Raw genomic sequence first — 14,655 nt, forward strand, 5'->3', positions numbered from 1 at the left:
TGCTGTTCGTGCAACCTCAGCACATACCGATCGAGGATGACTGTGTGCCGGGGCTGTCCTAGGAGCTGGGGATGCAGCAATGGACAAAACAGGCCACGATTCCTGCCCCTGTGAGCTGTTTCATTCTAGAGGGGAAGGGAGGCAATAAAACACACAAATACATGCGTGATGTGGTATGGTGGATGGTGATAAGTCTTTGGAGAAAAATGAAGCCAGGAAGGGAGATGGGAGCATGTTGTGGGGTACAGTTTGTCGTCTACAAAGAGGGGAGGAAGGAAGCCCTCACTGAGGAGACAGGGTTTGAGTAAGTACTTGGAGGAAGTGAGGCCGAGCCCCACGGATGTCTGGGAACAGAAGTTCCAAGAAGAAGACCAGTAAGTGCAAAGGCCCTGAGGCTAAGAAAAGGTGGGCACTTTGGATGAACAGCCAGGAGGTAGGTGTGGCTAGAGAGCAGACAAGAGGGGCAGAGGGGGAGATAAGGTCAGGGGGATGATGGGGGACTTGGGGGCCACAGCGAGGACTTTGACTTTTACTACAGGTAAGGTGGAAGCTATGGGAGGTTTGTTTGCTTGTTTAAAACAGCTTTACGGTGGCGCACACAGTTAACCCACCAACTATTAGCTGAAAGGTTGGTGATTTGAACTCTCCCATAGGCACCTCGGAAGACAGGCCTGGTGATCTGCTCCAAAAGGTCACAGCCTTGAAAACCCTAAAGAGCAGTTCTACTCTAGCAACATGGGGTCTCTATGAATCTGAACTGACTTGAAGGCAACCAACAATTGAGATATAATTCACACACCATATGATTCACCCACTGAACAGTGTCTAATTCAACGGCTTTCAGTATATTCACACCACAAGGAATTTTAGAACATTTCCTCACCCCAAAAAGAAACCCTGAACCCGTTGCTCCCCATTCTCCCTTCTCCCCCTTCCCTGGCTCTAGGAAATGACTAATCTGCTGTCCATCTCCGTGGTTTTGCCTCTTCTGGGTGTTTCATGTAACGGGAATCCCATAAGACATGGACTGTTGTGTCTGGCTTCTTTCACTTAGCATTGTTTTCAAGGTTCATCCATGTCGTAGCATGTATCAGAACGTTGTTTCTTTTTTACGCCAAGTAGTATTTCATCGTATGGGTAGACCACACTTTGCTTATCCATTCATCTGCTGAGGGACATTTAGGTGGCTTCAACTTCTAGCTATGGTGGATAGCATTGTTGTGAACATGCTGGTACAAGCTTTTGTCTGGGGACCTGCTTTCCATTTCCATTCTTTTGGGTACCCAAAAGAGTGGGGCTGGTATAAACCACACCTCCTAGGAGTAAATTGCTGGGCACATGGTGACTCTACACTTACCTTTTGAGGCAACGCCAGAGTGTTTTCGAAAGCAGCTGTACCTCTACATTCCACCAACAATGGGTGAGGTTCCGATTGTCCCACACCCTCACGACCGCTTGTTTTGATCATGGGAGAGCCTGAATGGAGAGGGGACACGATCCAAGTGGCTTTTTCAGGAGCCCTGATGCCCAGGCTGATGACCCTTCGTTATCGCTCACCATTTTCTCCTTCTGCTCCTTTGTCATTCCTCACCCCGACAAGGCCTCTCTCTGTACTGTGACGAAATCTTTCTCCCCCTTTGGAGGTCATCCTCCTTGCCACCCGGAAAGACTGCTCAGCGAGGTCGGGCACATGCGTGGGACATCCTTTCATCTCCGCCTTTCTCTCTTGTCAGGTAACAATGTAGAGCGGCACAAGGGCACTCTGCCACGGCCTTGGGGCTTCTTGGGTAAATACCACGCATACTTGGACCTTGAAGACTGGGTAGTGAATAAAAGTTAGATCGGGTGAGATAGTCAAGGTAAATGCGGCCTCGAGGAGAGAGGACGGACGTCAAGGCCAGGGCCAACCCCAGTTCTCAGTTAATAGGCTCATTTCCAAGAACTACAAAAGTCAGTGAAAATAAAATAACCTCCATAGCTGAAGGCTGTTGGAAGCCTCAAGGAGCTCAGTGAGATTTTATAAATTAATTGACTAGTTAATTAATCGGTGAGTTGATTGACAGTTATGAATGAATTATTAGCTGTTTACTTATAGTCTTTATGGAGTACCTGCTGGGAGCTAGGCATTGTTTCAAGTGCTGGGGAGGCATTGATTTGCAAAGACAGACGAGCTTCTCTCTCACAGGAGTTGGGGAGACAAACATGTGAACAGATGGCTGAATAAGACAACTTCAGATGAAACGGAGCAATGATCTGATAGAGAGTGCTTGGTGGGTAGTGTCTTAGCTATCTAGTGCCGGTGTAAAAGAAATACCACAAGTGGGTGGCTTGAACAAACAGAAATTTATTCTTTCACAGTCTAGGAGGCTAGAAGTTCAAATTCAGGGTGGCTGCTTCAGGGGAAGGCTTTCTTTCTCTGGCAGCTCTGGGGGAAGGTCCTTGTCATCAATATTCCCATGGTCTAGGAGCGTCTCAGAGCAGGGACCCCAGGTCCAAAGGATGCACTCCACTCCCAGCTCTTCTTTCTTGGTGGTATGAGGTCCCTTCCATCTCTGCTTGCTTCTCTCTTTTATATCTCAAAAGAGATTGGCTCAAGATACAACCTAATCCTTTGGATTGTCTCCCCCCTCAACATAACTGCCTGTAATCCTACCTCATTAACATTATAGAGTTTAGGATTTACAACACACAGGATAATTACATCAGATCACGAAATGGAGGACATAATACTGAAAATCCTGGCCTAGTCAAGTTGACACATATTTTCTGGGGACAAAATTCCATCCATAACAGGTGGGGACACCAGTTTCTGCAGACTGAATAGTGAGGGTTTCTCTGAGGAAGGTCTTTGAGCTGAGACCTAAAGGAGAAGGAGTCAGCCATGGAAAGACCTAGATGAGTCACCCAGGATGAGTCCCTTGCTCTCTCAGTAACTCCATCTAAAAAATGAGGAGAGTAGCCTAAAGCAGGGATCCCAAACTCAGATGTCTGGGGTCAGGCAGGCCAGGTGGGGGCTGCGGAGAGCTGCAGGGAGCACGTGGCATCAGAGGGCAAAGCCCCTCAGTGCCAGCCCACTGTTCTGAACCCCGCTTTGTTTTCTTGGAGCATTTATTCTCTGCAATTACTCCACTGTTGATTCGCTCATTTGCTCATTGTCTGTCTTCTTCTCCATGAGAAAGCAGTTTTGTTGACTTAACTGCTCTATGCCTCAGTTTCCTTAACTGTAAAATGGAGCCATAATGTGCAAAGCACTTAGCACAGGCCCCAGCTTGTAGAAGATCCTCATTCACTCATTTAAGAATGTTTTACTGCCAGGCAAGCATTACCTGCTGGGCCATGTTCTAGCCTTGGGACGTGCAGGCAGCAGGAGAGACAGAGCCTGCCTCATGAGGCTGACATCCTGGTGGGCAGGGGAAACGGACAGAAAGCAGACCAGCAAGAGTGTATGTCACACGGCAGGTGGTGCTGAGATAAGGGCTGCATAGGGGGCATGGGGCAGTGTTTTACAGAGGTTGGCTTGGGGGGGGCCTTTCTGATAAGGAGACGCTGGGACAGAGCATGAAGGTATGAGCAGGGCAGAGACGGGAAAGGGAATTCCAAGTGGAGGGCTTCAAAGACCTGAGGTACAGCCTGCTAGGGGTGTGTGTGTGTGTGTGTGTGTGTGTGTGTAGGTGCATGACTGTGTGTACATGTCTGTATGTGGGTGAGTGTATATGTGTATACTGTGTGTGCGTGTGTGCATATGGCTGTATGCATGTGCATGTGCGTGTGTATGTATGCACGTGTGTGTATCGTGTGTGCACGTGTGCATATGCGTGTGTGTGTGCGTGTGCATGTGTGTGTGTACTGTGTGTGCACGTACGCATATGGGTGTGTGTATGTGTGTATGTAGGTGAGTGTATATGTATACATGTATATATTGTGTGCATGTGGGTGAGTGTATATGTATACGTGTATATACTGTGTGCATGTGTGTGTATGTGGGTGAGTGTATATGTATACGTGTATATATTTTGTGCATGTGGGTGAGAGTATGTGTGTGTACGCACGTGCATGTATGTGTATTGCGTGTGCACGTGTGTATGTGTACGAGCTAAGGCGGAGAGGGGTGGGGCGGTACTAGTCCATCTTAAGGGTCTTGGCTTTCCTGAATGAGCTGGGAAGCTCCTAAAAGTCACGTCAGCACCCAGGAGGTGGGGAGGCGGAGGAAGGAGGACCAGAGGGGAAAGGGAGAAAAAGCTGGGGAGACGGAGGGGGAGGCGCGGGGAGGGGCGGAGGGCAGGGGAGGAGGCAGGGCCGAACCCCAGGAAAGGAGGGAGCCACGGCCGGGCCCGGATCCAGGCGCAGAGAGCGAAGGGCGCAGGGCAAGGGGCGGAGCCCGGGGCGTGTCCTGGCGGCTGCACCCGCCCCGGGCCCGGCTGATCGGCGCTCCGCCCCGGCCCGCCCCCGTCGCAGGCTCGAATCCAGGCGCCCAGGCGGCCCCGGGGGCGGTGCGGACGCCGGGCCAGGCCGCATAAAGCCGCTGGCCACATGCCGGCCGGCTCCTGTGGCCGCCTGCGTCCGAGCTCTCCACGCCGCCCGGAGTCCCCGCCTTTGCCGCCGCCGTCGCCTGTGTCCTCCGAGCCGCCGAGCCCGGCGGGCGCCGTGTGCGCAGATATGGGCAGCTGCACCGGAGCGCGCCGGGCGGCCGTGGCGCTGGGTGTCGTCGGGCTGCTGTGCGTCGTGCTGGGCGCTGTCATGATCGTCCTGGTGCCCTCGTTCATCGAGCAGCAGGTCCTCAAGGTGGGCACGGTGCCGGGGGCAGCTCCCACCGCCCCAGTACCCTCCCGGGCCACGCGGAGGCTGGGGGCCTCGGAGACACCCAGGTGCTTTGCGGGGGACCAGAGTTGGGGAAGCCTGAGTGAGGGACCACCCAGGGCCTGAGCCCTCCACAACTGGTGAGGGGTCTGGGCCCAGGACGGGCCCGGAGTGTGGCCACTGTGCCCGGCAGTGCTGGCCCAGGAGCCCAGGCGCGAGCTTGCCCTGTAGCCAAGCCGGTAAAATTGCTTGCTGGGGTCCGGTCGAGGGCAGGAACCTCTCATTCATGCGTGAGGCTCACGCGGGTGCCCGGCACTGAGGTGGGGGCACCGAGGTAGACGCCTGGCACCGAGACGCAGGTGCTCAGCAGAGCGTCCTTCACCGCTGGAATCTCCCTTAGAAACCCCTCTCAGAGGCAGAACCTGCTCTCTGCCTGCACCCCCCTCCCCCCACTGATGTTGACTGGATTTGATAAGCCGCTTTTCTCCCCCGGATTCCCTCCAAGGCGAGCTCCAGCTCTCAGGGCTGCCAGCAGGGCCCTGGGAGCGCACGTAGCTCAGGAATCTCCTCTGAGCCTAACCTTGCTCTCCACTGCCCTTTCAACCAGGGAGACAAACTAAGGCTGTCAGCTGGACTTCAGGCTCGCAGACTGCCATGGGGCTGGGTGACCTGCTGGAAGGAGCCTTGAGTAACTTAAGGACAAGGAGATTGCAAAGAGAAATCCTGCAGCTAAAAGTCTTTCAGAGCTTTTCAAAGCTTTTTCAGAGCTTTTTCAAAGCTTTCAGAGGCTACCCAGCCAGCAACCACAGTGTCCTTGAGGGGAAACTGAGGCTAGGCTGTGTCCAAGATCCTATCAGGACAGCCACAGAACTGGAGTGGAGATGTGGACATAGTCACGCAAGCTGGCTTTTCCCCTAGACCCTCTACTGGGCCGAGTTTCTTAAGAGCAGGGACTGTCTGCATTTCATGTCTCCGTCCTCATGCCGGACAGAGAGCTTGGCACAAGTGGGGCTTGGGGAGTGAAAAGTGAGTGGATGACTGAAGGGTGCCTCCGCTTAGACCCGGCTGCCACTTCCTGGCACCTGGCTGGCATTAAAGATGGGGAAACATCTGGCCTTTTCCAAGGTCTTTGGGGGAGCAGCTGTCTGAGTCATCTTGGCCTCATGGTATCTTCCTTCGACTCTGGTTTTTCAAATTCTGTCCCGTTAAGTCCTATAATCTGATGCCAGGAGGCCAGGGCCTGCTTATCGATGGTCACACTGTGTCCCTCTTGGCAGTTTGGTGTTTTGTTTTCCTCTCTGATGATGGCTGCAGACACGTGTGTGGGGAACCCTCAGAGGCACTTTTCGAAGCCACAATGGCGACAGCTTGGCGTCAGTGAAAATCTTTCCTGAACTCCCTGTGGCTCAGTGGTTTCTGTGATGCCTAGACCATGCTGTGTGCACGCAGCTGGCACACCCTCTCACCCCACCCCGGAGGCTGTCTCTGGGACTGTCACTCGGGGGTGTAAGCATGGCTAGCTATGACTCTGTACAAAGACCTACTTGCCTCTTGCTTTGGGGGTATGGGAGTGAGTGGGGTTTATACTAGATGAAGAATCTTGTCAGCCCAGTAATTCTGGGGCGTATTTTAGGGTGTTTTGTTTCTAAGGCTGCTGATCAGGTTAAGGATGGGGGGGTGGGGGGGTATGTGTGGAGGGTGCTTAATCTCTGCCACTTCCAAAGAGGAAAGCCACATTGTCCTCGGTTGTCCTGGAGCTAGGATCTCTGGGTATGAGGTTGAGTAAGAACCTCCTTGCAGCTTTGGTTCATACCCTAGAAGTGGCTAGGTTTGGGACCAAGTGGTGTGAGGGCGGCAAGACAGCCCAGCCCCAGCCAGTAGCTCCTCAGGCAGCCCAGGATGGAGCTTCGGCCAAGTGCCTTCCCGTGTAAGAAGGCGGCCTGTGTTCAGGGCACGGAGCTGGGTGGGACGCTGGCCAGGCGGGGATGCCTGCCCGTGTTTTTTTTGGCTGCACATGTCCATGGGCAACTTGAATGGGCAGCCTTGTATTTTATTTTTGTTTTCTAGCGCTGTCTTTTTTTTTTTTTTTAATTAAAAAAAGTCTGTATATAAAAGACACAAATACTGTTAAAAAAAAATTCAAATAGAGGATAAAAAGAGAAAATTCCCCCATTTTATCCATTTTATTCCCCTCCTCAGTGGTTACCACTATCAGTGTGTATTGTTCTTCTTTTTCTTTATTGTTGTACTTCAGTTCAAGAGTTACAGGACTAGCTTTTCATTAAACAGTTAGTATACACATTGTTTTGTGGCATTGGTTACCAACCCCACGACATGTCAACACTCTCCCCTTCGTGATCTTGGGTTCCCTGTTACCATCTTTCCTGTCCCCTCCTGCCTTCTCGTCCTTGCCCCTGGGCTGGTGTGTCCCTTTAGTCTCATTTTGTCTTATGGTCCTGTCTAATCTCTGGCTGAAGGGTGAACCTCAGGAGTGACTTCAGTACCTCTCGGGGTTTCTCCAGTCTCTGTCAGGCCAGCAAGTCTGGTCTTTTCTTGTGAGTTAGAATTTTGTTCTGCATTTTTCTCCAACTCCGTCCAGGACCCTCCGTTGTGATCCTTGTCAGCGCAGTCAGTGGTGGTACCGGGGCACCATCTAGTTGTCCCGGGCTCAGTCTGGTGGAGGCTGTGGTAGTTGTGGTCCCTTAGTCCCTTGGACTGATCTTTCCCTCGTGTCTTTAGTTTTCTTCATTCTCCCTTGCGTCTGGTGTGTGTACAGTTCTTGCTCTTTCTTTATACATCATGAGCACTTGCGTATACACATTGATATACATTGCTACATAAATTGAACTCTGCTACGTATTAATATCGTTTAGTGTGCATTTCAATTCAGTCATAAAAAAAAAAAGTTGCCATCAAGTTGATTCAGACTCAGAGCAACCCTGTAGGACAGAGTAGAACTGTCCCATGAAGTTTCTAAGGAGCCGAGCTCTTAACCACTGCACCACCAGGGCTCCATAGAGGTTGAAAATTTTTCCGTGTCAAAACATATGAACCTTCCACTTTTTTTTTTCACAGCTGTATGGTATTCCTGGCGATAAATGTATGCTTGTTCATTTATCTATTGATGGATGATTTTTTGTCACAAACAACAGTGAGGGGATATCCCGATACATGTCTCTCTGTGTGCATGTGTGTATAGTTCCATAGGGCAGATTTCTAGAAGTGGAATCTCTAGATCGAAATGTACTCTCAAATTTATTGAGACATAAATCACATACTATATCATTCACTGATTTAAAGTGCATCCTTCAGTGTTTTTTTTAATATATTCACGGAGTTATGCAACCACCACCACAATCAATTTTAGAACATTTTCATCACCCCAAAAAGAAACCCCATACCCTCTGGCTGTCACTCCCAGCTCTCCAATCCCCGACCCTGAAGCCCTAGGCAACCACTACTGGACTTCTGCCTCTGTAGATTGGCCTGTTCTCAGTTTGAATTTTAACGTTGCAGGTGTAAGTTGTTGGTGAGCCAACGTTCTGTGTAACAGAACGAAAAGCTGCCCGGGCCTGCACCGCCTTCCCAGTCACGGGTGTGTCTCAGTTCATTGTTGCGGCTATTGTGTTAGCCCGTCTCGTGGAGGGTTTCCCTCTTCTTCACTGACCTTACTGAACATGATGTCCTTTTCTACCAGTTGGTCTTTCCTGATGACGTGTACAAAGTAAGCAAGCCAGAGCCTCCCCATCTTCCCTTCTAAGGAGCATTCTGTTTGTATTTCTCCTAAGAATGATTTGTTTGTTCTCCTGGCAGTCATGGTATATTCAGTATCCCTCGCCAACAGCATAATTCAAATGCATCAGTTCTCCTCTCTTCCTTTTTCCTTGTCCAGCTTTCTCGTGGTGAGGTGATTGAAAAGACCACGGCTTGGGTCAGGCACATCTCTGTCATCGAAGCGGCATCTTTGCTTTTTAAAACATTGAAGAGGTCTTTTGCAGCAGATTTGCCCAGTTCAGTATGTCGTTTGATCTCTTGACCGCTGCTGCTATGGGTGTTGATTGTTGATACAAGTAGAATGAATTTTAGTTCTTTCAAGACCTATTATTTTCTGCTTTGAATTGTTTTGTTTGATACCATTTGTTTTCATTTATGGAAGCATGCTGAGCTATTGAGCGTGTTTAATTTTTTGGTTGGTAATGTGAATTTTGAGAAATATTATGTGGAAGTACCTGATTTGGAGGTGCCCACCTGGCCCACCAGTCATGGGTGGAGGCTTTATTGCAGGGCACCTTCCATTTGAGTATACGGGGCACTGCTACTTTTGCCCTAATACTTCAGCTATTTTGCTTCAATGAATGTTTCTTTTGCTTTTCACAAGCCCCCACTGGAGAGCAGCAGATATTTTTAGTGGGACACACGGAGTCCCAAGAAACCTGAGAGGCAGAAAAAGTGGGTATTATGCCAAGGGTATTGAAAATGTTTTAACAGATACTGCCAAATTGCCCTTCTGAAAACTCTACCATTCATCCTTCCACCAACAGGGTGTGAAAGGACCCATTTTCCTCGCTTCTTTGCCATCACTGGGGATTGTTGATTTAAAATTATTATTCTTTTGTTAATCTGATGGGTTTGATTTACATTTCTCGGGTTGCTGGTGAGGTCGAGTAGGACACGCTACATCTGGAAACCTGTGTTAGTGTCTGGGAGATTAGGGTTCTAGGCTGGCTGTGCTGTTGGGTAGCTGGGACCTCAGGCCAGCTACTTCACCTCTCCAAGCTGGGATTCTTTCTTCAGCTCCAGCCTGGGGGTCAGATCTGGCCTGCCACCTGGAGAGATGATGAGATACAAAGGAGGTGACATGGATTTTGAAATATCCTGAGTGAGCCTGGGTTCTCATTTGAATCTGATAGCAGCTGTGTGAAACAGGTGAGGGGGTAGTATTTTTCATTCCTACAGATAAGGAAACTGAGGCATAGCAAAGGTCAGAGACTTGCCCAGATTGGCACAGTTTGTGGCAGTGCTGGGCAAGCATCCCGATCACTGGCTCTTGGCTTGCCTTCCTTTCCCAATATATCTGCTCGAGAATAACAACAACAACAAAAGATGGCTACTGAGTGGGTTACTTTGCCCCGATTTTCCCCTCACTCCACAAGGTCACTGCTAAAATCGTTACCCCCCTTTTCACAACCAGAGTAGGGGGAAGTGGAACCACTGGCCTCAAGCCTCACAGGGAGGCAGTGGCGAGGCCAGCGTGAGCTTGCAGCCTGCATCTGGAACTGCTGTTCTTACTCTCTGAGCGGGGTCCCTGGGTGGTGCAAATCGTTAATGAGCTCAGCTGGTAACGGAAAGGTTGGAGGTTCAAGTCCACCCAGAGGCCCCTCAGAAGAAAGACCTGGCAGTGCCCTTCTGAAAACGCAGTCATTGGAAACACTGTGGAGCACAGCTCTACTCTGACACCTGTGGGGTCGCCGTGAGCGACACCCGTGGGGTCGCCGTGAGTGACACCCGTGGGGTCGCCGTGAGTTGGAGTCAGCTAAGGAGCAACCGGTACTGGTTATTCTCTGAGCACAGCCCGCCAAACTGAGCAGCAGCAAAGAGAAGACGTCACGTGTGCTCGTTGTGTGTGTGTGTGTGTGTTTTCAAGCTTTTGGTCTTACTTCCATGGAGGCGGAGTGGGAAGTTTCCCAGTTGAGGTCCTCTCCTTCTTTTTCCTTCTTTCCCCTGGCCTTGGGCTAGGCCAGGGTACATGTGCTAGGGGGAGGCATCACTAAAAATAAAACTAGTTGCCACCATCAAGAAAGTGAACGACAACCCACAGGATTGGAGAAAGTACATGCAAACCATGTGTCTGATAAGGGAAATAACCTAATTTTAAAATGGGCAAAGGATCTGAATAGAAGAGTGGCAGTTATATTCATGAGGCAGGACTCAATCTACAAGATTAGATTGTGTCTTAAATCAATCTCTTTGGAGATATAAAAGAGAGAAGGGAGCAGAGAGACAGGGAGAGCTCACACCACCAAGAAAGGCACGCTGGGAGCAGAGTGCATCCTCTGGACCCGGGGTCCCTGCGCTGAGATGCCCCTCAACTGGGAAAGATTGATGACAAAGACCTTCCTCCAGAGCTGACAGAGAGAAAAAACCTTCCCCTGGAGCCAGCACCCTGAATTCAGACTTTTAGCCTCCTAGACTGTGAGAAAAAATTTCTCTTTGTTAAAACCACCCACTTGTGGTATTTCTGTTATAGCAGCACTAGATGACTAAGACAAGGTGTTTCTCCAAGGAAGAAATGCAAATGGCCAGCAAGCACAGGAAAAGATGCTCAGTGTCATTCAGGATCAGGGAAATGCAAATCAAAACCACTGTGAGACACCACACCCACTAGGATGTTGGATGCGCCTTAGAAGCAAGGACGGTGAGACTGTGTCTTACATACTTCAGACATGTTGTCAGGAAAGATCAGGCTCCGGAGAAGGACATCATGCTTGGTAAAGGAGAGGGTCAAGAGGAATGAAGTACTGATACCTGCTACAACATAAAGGGACCTTGAAAACATTATGCTGGGTAAAAGACACCAGTCACAAAAGATCACATATTATATGATTCTATTCATATGAAATGTCCAGAATTGGAAAATCTGTCGTGACAAAAAATAGATTAGCGGTTACCAGGGGCTGGGGAAGCAAGGGCAAAAAGGGACGATAGCTGAAGGATATGGTGTTTCATTTTTTTTTTTAAATTGTGCTTTAAGTGAAAGTTTACAAATCAAGTCAGTCTCTCGTACAAAAACTTATACATGCCCTGCTGTATACTCCTAGTTGCTCTTGCTCCAATGAGAGAGCACACCCCCTCTCTCTACCCCGCATTCCCTATGTCCATTCAGCCAGCTTCTGTCCCCCCTTGCCTCGTCATCTCCCCTCCAGACAGGAGCTGCCCACAGTCTCATGTGTCTACTTGATCCAAGAAGCCCACTCCTCACCAGTATCATTATCTCATAGTCCACTCCAAGCCGCGTCTGAAGAGCTGGCTTTGGAAATGGTTCCAGTCTTGGGCTAACAGAAGGTCTGGGGACTATGACCTCCGGGGTCTTTCTAGTCTCAGTCAGACCATCATATGGTGTTTCTTTTGTGTGTGTAATATATATATATATAAAACAACACGTGCCAGTTCAACATTTTTTTCATGTGGACAGTTTCATGTTTCTGTTTGAGGTGATGAAGATATTTTGAAATTGCTTGTGGGGATGGTTACACAACTCTGTATGTACTGAAACCCACTGAATTGTACACATTAATGGGGGAGTTGTATGGCAATGGATTATATCTAAATAAAGCTGTCTTCAAAAGACAAAAACCAAAACAAGTTGCTGAGGCTTTAGGTGGGCAACTCCTCTTCTTCACCTCAGGGATCAGCAAGGTTATCTGTAGGCCAAGGAGATCCTTGGAGGGATTTGTGTGTGTGTGTGTGTGTGTATTTTAGGTAATTCACTCTCCCTCTCTAGACCTTAGTTTTTTAAAAATTATTGTTAATATTTTGTATTATTGTACTTTAGATGAAGATTTACAGAACAAGCTAGCGTCTTATTAAATGGTTAGTACACATACTGTTTTGTGATATTGGCTACCAACTCTACAACATGTCAACACTCTCCCTTCTCAGCCTTGGGTTCCTTAGTACCAGCTTTCCTGTCCCCTCCTGCCTTCTCATCCTTGCCTCTGGGCTGCTGTGCCCCTTTAGTCTCATTTTTTTAAATGGGCCTATCTAATCTTCAGCTGAAGGGTGAAGCTCAGGAGTGACTTCATTACTGAGCTAAAAGGTTGTCCCAGGGGCCATACTCTTGGGGTTTCTCCAGTCTCTGTCAGACCAGTAAGTCTGGTCTTTTTTTGTGAGTTAGAATTTTGTTCTAGAATTTTCTCCAGCTCTGTCCAGGACCCACTATTGTGGTCCCTGTCAGAGATGTCAGTGGTAGTAGCCATGCACCATCTAGTTGTACTGGACTCAGTCTGATGGAGACTGTGGTAATTGTGGTTCTTTAGTCCTTTGGACTAATCTTTCTCTTGTATCTTTAGTTTTCTTCATTCTCCCTTGCTCTCGAGTAGGTGAGACCAGTGGAGTATATTAGATGGCCACTCACAAGCTTTTAACACTCCTTGGAGGGACTTCTATTTGAGAAGCAGACCCTCTAAATTGATTTCATGACCCACTGAAGATGGGGTTTGACAAACCCTGCCTGTCTTAGTCAGGGTTCTCTAGAGAAACAGACCCAGTAAAATATATATACATTTTTAAGGAATTGGCTAAGGCAATTGTGGGGGGCTGACAAGTTCAAAATCCATAGGTCAGTCAAGAGGCTGAAGATTTCTACAGTCTTGTGTCCCAAAATCAGTAGGTCACGCGATAAGAAGAGGGAAGAATAAAGGAATTCTGTTAAAATATCTATTTATAGTCTGGAGGCAGAACACACTCTAGGGGAGGGACTAGGGGTGTGGGCCAAGAAGACACACTTCTGTTTTTTTTTTAAACAATGGGAATGTATTCATGTATTCAGTGTTTAATTGATAATTAATAATGAATAATGATGGTTGCACAACACAATGAATGTCATTAATGTCACTGAATTGTACATGTAAAAAAAGGTCAGAATGGCAATTTTTTGTTATATTTTTTCATCTGCTGGAATGAACTGGGCAGTTAGTACTTTGAGACCAGGTTGTTTCTTTACGCTTCCCCCGCCCCCCAACACCTCACCTGAGCCTCCTAGTCCCTGGGTACTTCACACCCTTCTCTGAGTTGCTCTGTGTCCCTTGGCAGGTCTCCTTTACCTGGCAGTTAACCCTTTCATGGGTGAATTTTTTTTTTTTATTTTGTTGGTGATAACATGTTTTTTCACTAATGGAATAGATGCTGAATCATTGTTTGTTGGTAGTTTTTTAAAATTATTATTTGAAACAAAGGGGCGCCAGCTACAAGCAGGGCATGTCGGTCCCCTGTTCCGTGAAGCACATCACAGACACTGTAGGTATCTGTTCCTTGGCCCAGGAAGTACATCACAAACTGTTTTCAGGGAGGCGAGCACTTTATAAAAGATGTCATCTGGGAGGTGACCAATGCAGGTAGGCCATATCGGTCCCCTGTTCCATGACGCACATCACACACGCAGTACATATCGGTCCCGTGGCCCAGGAAGTGCATCACAAGCTGTTATCACTCAAAAATAACTCATTTACTTGCATATTACCGAATGTCAGTAACTGTACCTTCCCAGTAACCCAGAGGAAATAGTAAACATACTTGCAAGCCTTATCTCAATGTACAAAAGCCAAAAGACACAAAAGTTTCACACAGTCACTCCTCTGGGAAGCATCCCCTCATACGAATCACTCTCAACACTCAAATGTGGTGCAGACCAACTTCCTTGTTTTTCAGGCAGTTGCACCCATATCTGCCATGACACCAGAACGTACTAAAGTGGCTCAAATGCTGCCAGTAACCCTCCAGGGGCGGAAAACGTAGCAGAAACACATATGTATGTACCATCCCTTGCTAAAGAGTTACAGGTGGGGGTTGATGATAGTTGACAGTTTAAGGAGCATTATTATGTGCCGGACCCTGTTCTAGGTGTGGTACAAACATCAACTCATTTAATTCAGTATCTAAGTCACTACTGGTGCCTCTGTTTTACAGAGGGAAAGGCAAGCACAGAGAGGTTAAGTAACTTGCACCAGGTCACACAGCTCAGAAGTGGCAGATCCAGGATTTCAACCCAGGGAGTCAGATTCCACAGCTCTTGACTGCTGTGCTGGGCTCCACTGGAGACCATATCTTCCTGCTCAAGGCATTTCTGAGCCTCTGTACTTG

At 48.5% G+C, this 14,655-nt stretch overlaps 1 protein-coding gene across 2 annotated transcripts in view; it reads left to right on the forward strand.

Annotated features, from left to right (window-relative positions):
* Positions 1–4,521: 4,521 nt before the first annotated feature.
* The window catches only part of SCARB1 (scavenger receptor class B member 1), an 83,680-nt gene continuing 73,546 nt past the window's right edge, over positions 4,522–14,655 (forward strand). For both annotated transcript variants that reach the window (XM_064272056.1, XM_010599801.3), the window contains exon 1: positions 4,522–4,782. In XM_064272056.1, the coding sequence (XP_064128126.1) occupies positions 4,531–4,782 (252 nt within the window). In that variant the 5' untranslated portion in view covers positions 4,522–4,530. The remainder of the gene's footprint in view (positions 4,783–14,655) is intronic.

Source organism: Loxodonta africana, chromosome 19 (assembly GCF_030014295.1).
Source record: "Loxodonta africana isolate mLoxAfr1 chromosome 19, mLoxAfr1.hap2, whole genome shotgun sequence".
NCBI lineage: Eukaryota > Metazoa > Chordata > Mammalia > Proboscidea > Elephantidae > Loxodonta > Loxodonta africana.